Source organism: Prionailurus viverrinus, chromosome C2, assembly GCF_022837055.1.
Source record: "Prionailurus viverrinus isolate Anna chromosome C2, UM_Priviv_1.0, whole genome shotgun sequence".
NCBI classification, from domain to species: domain Eukaryota; kingdom Metazoa; phylum Chordata; class Mammalia; order Carnivora; family Felidae; genus Prionailurus; species Prionailurus viverrinus.
The window spans coordinates 29853491-29868292 of record NC_062569.1 but is presented as its reverse complement, the minus strand read 5'-3'; the positions used below and the strand labels follow the sequence as shown (position 1 = coordinate 29868292).

At 41.4% G+C, this 14802-nt stretch overlaps 1 protein-coding gene across 1 annotated transcript in view; it reads right to left on the bottom strand.

Annotated features, from left to right (window-relative positions):
- LOC125174424 (serotransferrin-like) overlaps positions 1-14802 on the bottom strand; it is a 60843-nt gene that overhangs the window by 23535 nt on the left and 22506 nt on the right. The window contains exons 17-22 of the mRNA XM_047873988.1: positions 13633-13822; positions 12087-12115; positions 6656-6944; positions 5822-5916; positions 4910-4987; positions 1183-1265 (exon numbers count right to left, since the gene is read on the bottom strand). Coding sequence (XP_047729944.1) covers positions 1183-1265; positions 4910-4987; positions 5822-5916; positions 6656-6944; positions 12087-12115; positions 13633-13822 — 764 coding nt within the window. The remainder of the gene's footprint in view (positions 1-1182; positions 1266-4909; positions 4988-5821; positions 5917-6655; positions 6945-12086; positions 12116-13632; positions 13823-14802) is intronic.

The window sequence follows — 14802 nt, the reverse complement described above, 5'->3', positions numbered from 1 at the left end:
AATCAGGCTCTGTGCTGATAGCTCAGAGCCTGGAGCCTGCTTCAGATTCTGTGTCTCCTTCTCTCCCTGCCCCTCTCTCGCTCGCTGGTTCGCTCACTCACTCTCTCCCTGTCTCTCACAAAAATAAACATTAAAAAAAAAACACACAGACTCAGAATGATTACGATGTGTCAGTGTAGCTTCATCAATTGTAACAAATGAACATTCTGGTGGAGGGTGCTTATAACAAGGAAGGCTGTGCATATGCTGGCTCAGGGGCAGGGGGATGTAATACGGGAAATCTCTACATCTGTTGCTCAATTTTGCTCTGAACCAAAAACTGCTCTAAAAAAGTTTATTTTTTAAAAAATTCACACAACAGTCTCATCCATGATAGACTGCTCATCATCACCATCTTGTGGGCAAGGAAGAAACAACAAAAGTCAAGACATCTTCATAAATAATGAAAGAAATAACTATCACATTCCATCAAACCTAAGATTCCTCAATTAAAAGACACATTCTTATTTCAGGTACAACTAAGAAAGAGAAAAATACTGCCAATTAAACTATGACACAAATAACCATAAAAAGCATTCATTCTAATTTCATAGATAAAAAAATGTCTTAAAATCAATGAAATGTGGTATTAAAAAAAAAAATCAATGAAATGTGGTATATTTCCCTCCTAAGTTTTCACCAGTGTGAGAGACAAAACAAGAATAAAACATCTTCAACTACAGCACAAGAATTTCAGGAAATAAGAGTAACACTAGGACAATACTAAAAGAAATAAGAAAATATTGTTCTGTACTTTTGAGACATTAAATTTGGGTAATTTAAGAACAGAAATATATAATGTTGGATTTAAATAACTTCTAGGATTTCACCTAGCTTTAAAATTCCTTTTTCAGATTTTAATAGCTCTACATGTAATTACAATTTGTCCTCAAAGGAAATGAAAATTTTATTAACATGGTAAGTGTTAACACTTTCTGAACACTCTTGAGAAACACTTTCAAACATTATCTCATACAATCCTCATAAAAACTAGTAAAGGTGGGCTTGCAAACCAGAAATGGTTGACTCCAGGGTCTATGCTTTCCTTGGCAGGGCACCAGGCTGCCTCCTGAATACCACCAGAGCAAATATGGGTGACCTTGATATACAGATTCAGGCAAGTTCACTCTAAATCCTACTTACCTGGCTGAAGCCTTAAAACGCTCTAAGAATTGAAGTCTCAAGCTCTCATGGCCAGGGAGATCAATCAAGGTCAGGCTAGCACCCTAAGGATGACAGCAATAACATTAAATGAATATTGTGGTCCTGATTCACATTCATAACATAAACTTTTCATATCAGATTTCAAGTACCAGAACAGTGTCCAATTCATTAATGAACAAAAAAAGGTTCACCATAATTAATGAATCAAACAAAAGTTCACAAAGCATCTTCTGTTTATAAATCATTAGTAGAGGCTCCAGGGATTTAACAGGGAGCAAAAACAGACATGATCCCTGTTCCAACAGGGTTTATAATATAATATATAATAAAAGATCAACACGGGGTGCCTGGGTGGATCAGTCTGTTAAGGGTCTGACTCTTAATTTCAGCTGAGGTCATGATCTCTTGGTTTGGGAGACTGAGCCCCACGTTGGGCTCTGTGCTAACAGCTTGGAGCCTGCTTGAGATTCTCTCTCTCCCTGCCCCTCCCCCACTCAAGTGCTCAGGCACTCTCGTGCGCATGCACTCTCAAAATAAATAAACTCTAAAAAAAGAAAGATCAACACAATGCAAAATTATACATAAATGTAAAATTACAACTTTGATAAATGCTCCAAGGGTACCTAAGAAACCTGACCCTGTGAGGGAGTCATGGAAGTGTGGTCCATCTGAGGCTGGAGAAATATACCAGTATGAATAAAAACAAAAACATGTGAAAAGAGTAGTAAATTCTAACAAAGTAAATAAATTAATAGGAGACCTACACTTTACCACAGCATGTTACCATTACAGGGATCCCCAATCTTCGTAACAAAACATTCCTTTACATTCCCACTATAATTTAATTTTTAAATATTTGTTGACAAGACACACCATTTATTTGTTCCAAATGTCAATATTTTGTGTCAATCACGGAAACGGGGGGGGGGGTTGTGTCCCTCCTGAGTTGACTCATTAAGCACCCACTTAAGGGCTATTCATTCCAGGTTTTCATTCTTGAGCTCAGGTTCAATATGGATATGGCCTTGCTCATAGACTCTCTGGTATAATCCTGATACACTTATCAGGCCCATGGAACCTTTCTCCGATGTTCTACCTTATCCACAGCCAGCCTTAACCACTGTTCAGCAGGAGGGAGTCAGTATCATGCACAGATCTGACATGATTACAGCTGGATTATGACCTGTCACTTTGTGTAGTCTTTTATGGGTAAAAATATGTGTGCTAGCTTAAAAAAAAAAAAAAAAAAAAAATTCTGTTAAGAGTCTAGGGACCTCAGGTTGGGACCCACTACCACATTTCATAATCAGCACTACACCACTATAAGCAATTCAGAAAAAATATTAATGATACACTGAGAGAGGGATTAGATCTAAAACATACTGGGGGGGGGGGATGTGGAGAGAAGGATTGAAAAAGAAGGCAGGAATGTTCTACATTTTCAAATAAAAATATGCAGGCCTCATATGTAATGTTAAGTTTTCCAAAAGCTATATTAAAAAAGTAAAAAAAAGATATAGTAAATTTAATTTAATAAATATTTTAACCCAATATATCTAAAATATCTTTTTAACAAGTAAAAAACTCAAGAAATTGTTGCCATTTTACTTTTTTTTTCTCATGCCAAGTTCAAGATCTGGTGTATACACTTACAACAGCCCTCAATTTGGACTAGTCACATTTGAGGTGCTCAATAGTCACACATGGCCAATGGCTATTCTATTGGAAAAGCACAGGTTTAAAGTATACCCTGGGATATCCCACTTAAAAAATCTGGCCCAAGTGCCCCAAGAATTAAAGATCTCCCAAACCTAAACTTTCAAAACCTAAAATCTTGGGAGTTTAAAAATGACTGGGCTAGAAAGAGTGCTGTTATTGAAAAATGCAAAAAATACCTGTAAGACATTTAAAAGAATATTTATCTTTGTTTACAATGTTTAATTCTGGAGGCACCAAAAAAGCAGAAAAGGTCTCTAAGATAACCACTTTAATTCATCGATCTATACATCTACCCCTCCAACCAGCCACCTAGCCTTTCCTCCACTCACCAAATACCTATGCATTACAATCGACTTGGCAGTCACTTTCCACATTCTGGGGCTACACAGATACACAAAAAGTCCTTCTCATGATTCCTTACTGGTATTTTTGAAATATACTCATATATACTAAGGTAGCCATTGCAATATTGTAAAATAAAGATTATAACAAACTGTTCATTAATAGAGCTCTTACTAAATTAGAACTTAATTGAATGGTACAGCCAAATACTCACAAATCAACCAGGCAGACTATGTGTACAAATGAGGGAGAAAAACAAAACAACCCAACCACATCATATTGTTTAAAAAACAAACAAACAAACAAAACAAAACAAAAAACAGTGGGCAGAACAGACTATTAAAAAGAAAAAAAGGGGCACCAGGTGGCTCAGTCAGTTAAGCATCCAACTTTGGCTCAGGTCATCATCTCATAGTTTTTGAGTTTGAGCCCTGCATCAGTCTCTCTGCTGTCAGCACAGAGCCTGCTTCAGATCCTCTGTCTCTCTCCCTGTACCCTTCCCTCACTCACACACACACACACACACACACACACACACACACACACTCAAAAATAATAAATAGTTAGAAAAAAAAGAAAAAAAAATTGAGGTGCCTGGCTAGCTCAGTTGATGGAGCGTGTAACTCTTGATCACGGCACTGAGTTCGAGTCCCAGGTTGGATACAAAGATTGCTTAAAGGGGCGCCTGAGTCTCTGAGTCGGTCAAGAGCCCGCCTTCAGCTTAGGTCATGATCTCATGGTTTGTGGGTTCGAGCCCTGCATCAGGCTGTGTGCTGACACCTAAGAGCCTGGAGCCTGCTTTGGAGTCTGTGTCACCCTCTCTCTCTGCCCCTCTCCTGCTCGCACTCTGTTTCTCTCTCTTTCAAAAATAAATAAATGGGAAAAAAAAAAAGGCTGCTTAGAAATAAAATCTTTAAGAGAAAATTAAAGGGTACACAGATATATCTGCATATACATAGACCATCTGAAGGGTACACAGAAAAATGGTAAGTTATTACCTCTAAAGAGAAGACCTAGTAGGGATGGGAAAGGCAAAATTACTTTTCATCTAATATTCTTTTTTTTGTTTATTTGAGAGAGAGAGAGAGAAAGAGACAGAAAGAAGGAGAGCAAGAGAACATGTGGGGGAGGGGCAGAGAGAGAGGGAGACAGAAGACCCAAAGTGGGCTCCATGCTGACAGCAGAGAGATTAATGCAGGGCTTGAACTCAGGAACTGCGAGACTATGACCTGAGCTGATGCCAGACGCTCAACCGAATGGGCCATCCAGGTGTCCCAAACCGAATTTTCTTTTTAACCTTTTGAAATTTGGTCCCATTACATATATTACCTATTCAAAATATAAATGAAAAGGGTTAATGCTCACCCTTAAGAACTCATGGTAAAGTTGGAAAGACAAGAAACAAAAACTAGTAAAATGTGATGTAACATCAGTGTGCATGAGGTACAAAGCAGGGGATGGTATGATTAAATCTGCTGCTTGGATGACAGAGAGCAGAATGTGTTACATGGACTCTACTTATCTATAAAAATAAGATATGAATGGTACCTACACCCTCAGACTAATTCATCCTACAAATGTCCTTTCCTGACAGACCAAAGTAAAGTAAAATTGTCAGACTTCCAGCATTCTAGGAAACCCTTACCCTGGTATTGTTGACTTTGTACAGAGCAGAGCTGTCAGTGATCGATGTCTGAGTGTCTCTATAAAGGCCAGTTAACAACTGTTAAAAAAACAAACAACAATATGAGGGAGATCAGAGTAAATATATAAATAGCAAATATAAAGAAAATAATTTTGTTCTAACTCTCTAATGGGTCAGGTCAAATAAATGAGTATTGCTTGCAACAACTGAAAAGGACTATACTGTTTTTTCCTTATAGAAAAATCTAATTAATTGCATCTTCATTCCCCTCTCCACAATGAAAGGATGGGGGTGGGGGAAACTAGTTTCAAATGGTTAGTGGCCAAATTTACCAACATTCCATAAATATTTTTAATCATCACAAATGACTGCAAATTGTATTTCTGTAGTAGAAAGGAAATAATTTATCCTCTCAAATGGAAGAATAAGAAGAAAACCTCTGCTATGCTCTGTAACAAAAAACGGTTTAAAATACTAAAAAGATTAAATATTCGTGAAAAGATGGCTAAGTAGTCCAATATGTCAAAGAATCAATCTTTTAAAAACCTTCCTTGACAAGTTCTCAGAAAAGTTTGTTACACAACAAATTATACACCCTACAGACATCACTGTCTTTAATCTTTCCACCTTTTCTGGCATCCTTGGCCACCACAAGAGAAGGGTTACATAAAACCCTTAAATGGGATAAGGACTAAATGTCAGTATCTGGCAAGTGCAAGAAAACAGAAATGGTGAAAAAAAATTCAGTTTATGAGTTTTTCAAGAGTCTTAGCAAGTTTTTCAAGTATTTTCAAGTGAGTCAAGAATTAACTCCCCAGTTATCAGCATCAGCCTCCTTTCCTTTCACAAGAATATTAGGATGGCCTAAAATTTTCTATCAAGTTTAGGAGAGAGGTAAATCAAAGCATTTACTCTGACAAAGAGCAATGTTTTCCCAGAGTCACACAGGCCAACAAGAAGAACAGCTCTTTGACTGCTCCTCCTGCTCCGAATGAACTTCCAGAACACTGTGGAACAGAGAAAAACAACCAAAGTTATGCCTTGCAGTATCACTAGTACGCCTGTACAGTTGGGGTAGGGAAGTTAACAGAAGTCTACCACAGAACACCTCATTCAGCTGGATCTCAGTTTTTATTGTATTTTTACCACCATTACAATCGTTTTTGTCGTTGTTAACAGTGGGAAGGGCTGAGTTGTGTAAATAGACTTCTCGGTTCTTGGATTCCCATAAAAGTGGGATGTTGTGCCCCCAGGCTTCTAACGTGTAACCTATTTAACACCGTCCAGGGACTCCACCGAGTGCCTGCCACTATCAACTGCCAACCTTCCTGTATCTACACCCCCATCCCGACTGTGGACTCCTCAAGTGCAATCTTGTCTTACTATATACTCTCAGTTCCCAGGACACAAACTTGGAATAAAGAGCCCGAGAGTCTTGGTAATAAGAGCAAAAAAAGGAAGAGGGGGTGGGGGTAAGGACCACGCGCTCAGGCATAACAGGGGCCGATGAAGAAAGAGTAACCCGTGCAAGGACCAAGACGTCCAAGGGTCGCGGGAGATCCTCTTTAACGCAGCACTACTCCCGCTGCTTCAGGTAACAGGGCAGGTTGGTGTAAGAAGTTAGTCTCCCTCTACAGATGCCCCTCAAACGCCTTCGCCTCCTGGCGTCGGCGATCTGCACAAGCCGAGTCCAAGCCGGGACCCCGCCCGCCGTGAACCCGCCAAAACCACCGGCCACCTCTTTACCCAGCGTCAGCAGCACTGCGAGAAGCGCCACCACGATTGACAGCAGCGTCGGGTCCCTCTGCTGTAGCTCCTGCCGCAAGGAGTCTAAGTAGGGTTGGAAGGCGCCCCCGACACTGCCGCCATTCCCCATCCGCCGCGACTCCGCGGAAGCCATGTCTGAGATGCGTGTCTCCAGCGCCGCGAAAGCAACGTGGCCCTGGGCTCTGCGCAGGCGGCCGGAGCGGAGCATCACGGGAGTGGTAGTTCCTAAGTTGTATTTCCTCCTTTCGGGACCGGGATCGCGAAAGTCCTGATGGGAGTTGCAGTTCTCATGAACACTACATCGAGCCCGCGGTATTTCACGAGTGATACTTTTATCTTTTAAGATAGGAGTCAAATGTCGCCACCCTTTTCATAGTTGTTGACGGAATGATGGATAAATAAAATGAATAGCTTGAGAAATCTGCACTGAGGATTTCCAGTCACTCGCTTTGTCAGGTGAGTCTTGTGAGGAACTCAAGCATTACACAAACATTTCAACTGACTATAATATGGCATGGGATTTGACAGAGGATGTACGGTGCGACATGGAAATACAGAAAGGGACGCTTAGTCCACCTTAGGTTCAGAGAAAAGCTCCTGGAGCAACGTGACGGGAACTGAGCATGAGGGAGGAGTTAGCTTCCGCAGGTGTAAAAGGAGAAAGCTTTATGTTGAAGAAAACGAGCAATTCAATGCACCTATACTGTAAATCTAGAGCTGTGGCTGAGATTTCTACACGGAGAGAAGCAACTAGGAAAATCAGAGCGTGGGGTGGAGCTGTTGAAAACTGCAGCTGCCATTCCTCTCCAGAGTGGGCAGCCACTACTTTGCCAGGCAGACATATGTGGGACCAAAGTGGCCCGTTCTTCCAGTTTTTCCAGAGAAGCCAGAAAGGGAAATGCTCCATTTTTCAAATTTCAGCAAGTCATGAAAAACATTAAAACAACAACAACAACAACAACAACAACAACAAAAACACTTGTCGCCTAAATAAAACACCTATGGGGCCAGAAGTGGTCAGCTTAGGGGCTGCCACTTTGCATTCTGTCATTAAGCTGGTATCATTTCTGCAGAAGTGGCAGGAGATGAAGCGGGAAAGGTTGGCAGGAATGATCTGAAGGGATAATGTGTTATGCTGAGGAGCCTAGACTTTATCCAGAATGCATTGAGAAATGTCATTTGGGGGTAACATAGATGAATGGCAGATAAGTGGACAACTGTGATTTGAGAGAGGAGAGACTGAGGCAGGGAGGCCAACTGGGAGCTGTTCAGTGTTTTGGCAAAAGATGTACAGGGTCTGAACCAGAACAGAGGTAGATGTGGGAAGGAAGCCACAGATTTGAAAGATGTGTAGAAGGAAAATATAGAATGTGGTGATTCATTGGATATGATGAGTCAAGAGGGAGAGTTATCAGGACTGCATCTGAAGCAGTTGGTGCGGGGTACTGGAAAGATCAGAGTGCATAAAGTGAATTAGAGAGGGGCTTCGGGACTGAGGGCATAACCAGAATGAAAATTGCCTCTGTTTTCTATATATTGAGTTTCGGATGCCTCTGAGCGTGGGGAAATAGGTTCTACTTACATAAGTGGGTTAGAAAAAAGCTTAGGGCGGAAAACCCCCGCCACGAGGCAAAAGTGCCTGAAGTTAGGTAGCCAGATACTGTAATGGGATCATGAGCAATTTGTTATATCACCTGCAGGAAATTACTTTCCATCTGGTGCCAATGTATCTTCATCACAGACTCCACTTGCCCCCGCCCCCGGACCCTTTGCTTCTTACACAAACAAGTTAATGATTACTATCTGATCGTTTTCTTCACATTCACCACGTGTATAGGATCTTGTTTTCTTCACGTTCACCACGTGTGTAAGATCTTGTTTTCTTCACGTTCACCACGTGTCTAAGATCTTGAGTGCTCAATAAATACGGAGATGAAACCCCTATTAAGGCCTCTTGTCTCCTCTCAGACATTAGCCTCTCTCATATTCAATTCTGCATTTACTCTCTTGCTGGACAAGACAGAAGTCCAGACTCATAGTCTGTGACATCTGAGAATTCTAAAATCTTATGTTAAGCTGGTGATCCAGTAAACAAATGTACATTTTCAGCAATAGGTGCTATATTGTCATCTTAGTGTCAAACATAAACAAGTGGTCATTAAAATCATGGAGAGAATGGAAAGTGAGGAGAAAGGAACTTGCAGAGAAGCCTAATAAGGAAGAGTCAGTGACAAAGGAGTAAAACATATCCTGGAAGTGGTCAGCAGCATGTCTTGTAACAGAGGGGCTCCTGTGATGAGGGCTTGAATGAAAAGTGAGCTCAGAGGAAACAGTGGGGTAAGTCGGGGGGTAGGGTCATGGTATGGAAGCAAGACTGTGGTAGATGGAGAAGAGGATGGTTAATGAAGACAATTGTCAACATTAATGAGTGCTTGCTAGTACCAGGCATTGTTTTAAATAATTTTAATTTATTAATTTGTTTAATCCTCACAGTGATCCATTATTCCAATTTTACAGAGGCAAACTGAGGCAGGGGTTAAGTAACTTATCTATTAAGCCCAGGCAGTTGGGCTCCTTTATGCTTAACTATATGCTCTAACATAGTACAATTCATTTTCCAGGCATTCCGTTGATAAATGTAGGCAATAGTCACTCCAGATTAAGAAAGGATGTTTAGGATATGAGGCTAAAGAAAGTAAACCAACTACTTTATTTTAAATTAGAACTATCAGTTAAAACTATCAGAACTGGCAGTAATTTTACCACATTCTCTTTTTTCTTTTTTCTTATGGTTCTGGTCCCTGCTCTGTATCCACTACCCAGTGCGTGCACACACGCACACGCACGCACACACACACACACATCCTTTATAATAACCATTGATTCCTCTGTTAGGGGCTAAAAATGCAGGGAAGGAGGAAGGGCCGAACAGGAGAACACTCACCATAACTGTCCTAACTGTATAAGAATTTTTGGCCAGAGCTATGTGAATGAAAAAGTGCTTGGTGGTAAAATTTAGGAATGATGAAAGAATGGTTTAACAAGACACAGATTTTTTTTTTCCAGTATGTTTCCTGGTTAAAGGCAGAAGAAATGCCATTCTCATGAATGAGAGCAGGAGGGAATCTGCTCTTTCCTGTCCTCTCACATCTCTGTCAACACATGCTTCCAGGAGGTGTGTGGAGATGAACCCAGAGGAAGGACAGGCAGATACTGACTGCTGCTTGCTGACCGTGTTTTGCTCCTTTACTCAAATAGCAAATGAAGAGAGTTCTAGTGAAACAAACATAGACAATTTTTCCCTCTCTCCCATTAATTAAAATGTCCCATTCTCCAGACACATTTCCCCCTGTTCTTCTATTCCCAATAGCTCCAAAGCACACTGGAAATGATCTCACACTCAGGGACATCAATCGTATGATTCCCGTATTCTGGCTTATCTCTTTAACTTTGTTTCTTTGGGGGGAAAAAACACTTAGATGATTTTTCTAAAAGAATTAAAATAGGACATGTTTGTCATATTAAAAACTCAAACAATAGTGAAAGATCAAAGAAGAAAGCCACAAATCACTTCAGATTTATACCTGTAGTATCTGGTGAACATTACTTCATTTTTTTGTACATCTATACTGATAAGGCAGTCTAGAGAGAGGAATAAATCAAAATAAGCAGAAATCATTTAAGAGACTACAATATGCATAGCTGCATTTACAGTCACTAGAACAGTGTCAGGCTTGTGGTAGACAGTACATTGTTGATAAAATTAGCTTTGTTGCCTCATTGCAATAAGACCCCAGAGGAACTGTTTCACCAAACAAATGTAAAGAGTTATCATAGGATTTAGGGTAAGGGTGGAGTTTAGGTGAATATCAAATAAGGCAGAGTGCTGATAGGCTCAAAGCTGTGTGTAAAAAGGTCAACATCAGGTCTTAACTGCAAAGTGGACCCAGCGTCCTGTTAGAGATATGAACTATTGTGTCCAGAAATCCCTCATCTGCGGCTCTACCCCTGAATGTAAATTGAGGCTGTAGTAGGAGTGAAGTAATAAAGGGGCAAACTGGAAAGTCACTTAGAAGGCAAAATCAACAGAACCTGCTGGCATTGGCTATGGAGTGAGAGAAAACAGTGAATTGAAATTTGACTCCTTGGTTTATGACTCCTGTACGTGGATAGAAGACCATGTCTTCAGCTGTTGTCAAATATATGGAAATGACAGTTGGACAGTTAGGGAAGCAGAAGAGGGAAGGGGCAAGATGATCCCCTCTGTTTTCTATTTGTTGGGCTTCTGATTGCTGTGAGAACTGTGTAGTATACATCCATAGGCAGGAGGAAGTATGAGTATGGGGATGCAGGAGGCAGGGGCCAGGAATATAGTTAGAGATGTAGGTGCCCCAGAGTCATTCTCATTGCGTAGGGAGGGCCTAGAAAGTAAGAGCATTGGATCAAGAAAAGAAGCCCGAGAAGATTTCCCTACAATTTCAGGGCTGGCAGGATGAGCCCACGGTAAGACCACAAATGGACAGAGAGGGGTAGGAGCCAAAGCAGAGAGCTGCCATGTCAGAGAAATTTGAGAGAGTTCCCAAGAAGAGTGACCAGTCAGCCATTCAAGTGCAGTAAACAGACTCAGGAATGAAAGAATTAAAATTGTTTTTTACAGATGGCAGGTGGGCCATGACGTTGGCCAGGGTAGCTGCAGGGAAGTGAGTGGAACAGAAGACTGATTTCTGTGTGTTCAGCCTTTAATAAGAGGCATGGAAAGAGTGAGCCTCCACCTTTCAGAAGAAGGAGAGGAGACAGGGCAGCGACTACTGTGGGAATCAGGGTTAAGTGATAATTTTCAGATGTTCCAGTGATTCACTTTTCCAGCCCGTTAGAATCAGAACCTCAAGTGTACCTGATAAAAATCATTAAAAAATTTTAAAAATATATAAATCTTCTATATTTTTTTCAAGGCAAAAATAGCTGTACTCCACTGAACACTCCATTTCAATAACTCACTCAGCATCTTCCTTCCTGCCCCCCCACAACACACACACAGCCACTTACACTTGATTCTGTTACAATGACCATGCAGACCCCTTTCAGAAAGAATTCCTACTTGGCTGTGGTACCACAATCAAAGCTGTGGAAGATGTCAGATGAACTTGAGCTCTGAAGGAAGTGCTCAGTTGCAAATGTATTTAGTCAGGTAGTGTTTAAAAAAAAATTCTTCCAGGCCAAACATTTAGAAAAGAATGAATTTTTTAAAAGATAACACCATAATAATTTTTATTTTATGTTCTGCAGAGGCACCACTGCCAAACTGTGAAGCCAAACAAACCACTCAGGCTAGCGAGACCTAAAGGGAAGCTTATGGGTCACATGAGCTCCCATCTCCATCTGGTGTGGCTCCACCTCTTGAATTTTAATCTTTGTGGAAAGTACAGGCCTCCAGGAGTTCTGTGGAGCAGAGAAGAGAGGTAGGTCAGTCAAAATCTACTTATATTTATTTTTTGTTGAGTGAATGAGCAGTTAAGCCAGAGACAAAAGCACTCAGATGCACTAGGGGTCTACAGGTGGACTAGGCCATTCTCCCAGTGGCCTTCTCCACTTGCCCGCCCAGCTCCTGTATCTTTCTGGGCAGTACTGTGCACCAAGGATGGTAACATGGGTTCCCTGCCCTGTGTCATCCCGCACCTTGTGTCTTATAGGCATGTTTCCTATACCTAAATCCATGTAGCTGGAAGGAGCCTGGTGGGACTGTCCTCTCTGGCCTCCTTAGTCAGGTGAGGAACTAATAACAAGTACCTGGAACATGCCAGTTTCCAAGCCAGGGGCTGGGGAAGGAGCAAAGAATAGCAGACCGAGACTTTGTCCCTTTCTGGAGGATATAGGTTAGGTAAATGTAACCTGGGTGCTCACAACTGTGGCTGTGGGTAAGCGTGTTCCTTATGTTGGAACTATGGGACGCTGGCACAGACTTGCCGAATCAGTATCCCCACAGCCTGTGAATCAGTATTTTAAGGACCATGGCTCACTCATATGCACACAGGAGTTAAAGAATAACCTCCCTCCATCCACATGTTATTCTGTCACCTCTTCTAAATGATTTCAAGGGATTCAATGATGTTCAGCATAAAGTGCAAAGGTGTGTTTTATTGTTATTTTGAGGCTTAGAAAACTGGTGTTCTCAATGAGCAGTAGGTATAGCAACTTTATAATTATAAAAATTGTCATTGTTCAAGCTCTCAAAAGCAGTGCTGTGTAAGGGAACTTTCTGTGATGATGGAAATATTCTGTTTGCTCACCTGTCTGTTGCTACATGTAGCTACTGAATGCTTGAATTGTGGCTGGTGTAGCTGAGGAACTAAATTTTTAACTTTGTTTAATTTTAATTAATTTAAATTTAAATAGCCATAAATAATTAGAGGCTGCTATATTGGACAGTTCAGCTCTATATAAAAAGGAGTTTAGTAGGGGTGCCTGAATGGCTCAGTCAGTTAAGCATCCCACTCTTGATTTTGGCTCAGGTCATGATCTCACAGTCGTGAGATCAAGCCTTGTGTCAGGCTCAGCATGTGGATCCTGCTTGGGATTCTCTCTCTCTCTCTCTCTCTCTCTCACTCACTTACTCAAAATCAATAAATAAACTTTTTTTTTTTTTAATTTTAAAAAAGGAGTTTACTGCAGAGCAATGAGCATTGGGTACATACAACCTCTTCCTTTCCCTAGTAATAACATGGAATTCTTCATGTCTGGGCAGTTCATTACCTTAGTGCCCTGAGCCTGTGTCCACCTTACCATCTGCCCATACAAGAAGCCTTTCACGCGCTGGGATTACGGTGTTCTCTCATCATCTCGTCTTGTCTATTGGTCATCCCCAGAGGGCCACAGCCCACTCCTCCTTTTCTACTCACCACCTAGAACCCCACCCATGTTTGCTTGGCATCTTTCCCCATGCTGTTTCTCTTACTCACTTGAGGTGGAGCACTGTCTCAGGTTAGCAACAGCTGTGATATACTCTGGTCCTAAGTAAGATTTATATGTTGTGCCTTCCGGAAGTTTGGCCAAACATTTTGTGTCATCCTTGAACAGAAGGTCCTTGGTGTCTGAGTGGAACATACAGAACTGGCTCGAGCAGTCATTTTCAGTTTTTCCAAACAACTCCTGTCAGATAGAGGGAAAACACATGAGGGTCTGTGGCAGGGAATAGCTGAGAATACAAGGATTGGTTTCAGGGGGATGAAAGCTGGAAACCAGCCCTGGGGAAGAAAGGGAAGCTGCAGAGGATGCCTCAGGATGTTTCCATATGTCTTGCCTGGCATCGACCCATTTTTGGCCCCAGCTTCATGTTTTCATGAGCCCCCATGTCCTTTATGGGGTGCATCCTAGTCTCACCTCTGGAAAGTCCCTCCCACCCACCTAGTCACTCCTGACTTCCCTGATCTCTCTTCCCCACTTCATTGGCTATGGCCTTGGAGACTGCTTCCAGGAAATGAGAGGACAGAAACATGTTCCTTCCAAGTATTACTATCAAAGAAGATATTAAACGGAGCACAACAAGGGGTGGTATAGGTAGTTGTTAAATTTCATGTTTGACTGCATCTTTGATCCCATCTTGGGCAAGAGGCTTAACTCTAGGCCTTGTAGGATTATAAGTGAAATGATGATTACAAAAAGTTTAACATTCCATCTAGCACCTAAGAAATGTTCATTAAATGCTAATTATTATTATCATTTACCTTAAGAGGGCTCACGAAAATATGCTATCTTAATTTTTTTTTTTTTAAAGAAAACTAATGGCAGGCAGGAAGCTATTGTTGAGGGGAAAGTGGTGTTTGTGGGTAGAGGACTCTCAGGATTAGAATACTCAGGCAGCCTCTCCCCCTCCCCCTCACAACAAGGCTGGCCCTGGGTTGCTTGTTCTCCCCAGAGGACAAGCTGCCTGAGGATAGAGGTCCTGTGTTTCTGGCTATTGGAATGGTTCTCAGTCTCTCTAAACAAGAGAAATACAGTTCACGTTTCATGACTTATATCAGTGAGGGCTAGGACACAGGATTACTCTCCTTCATTTTCAAAAAGGATACAAGGAGAAAATGACGGTACCATAGAGCAAGGTCAAGGGTGAGTAAGAAAGCAGATGCATG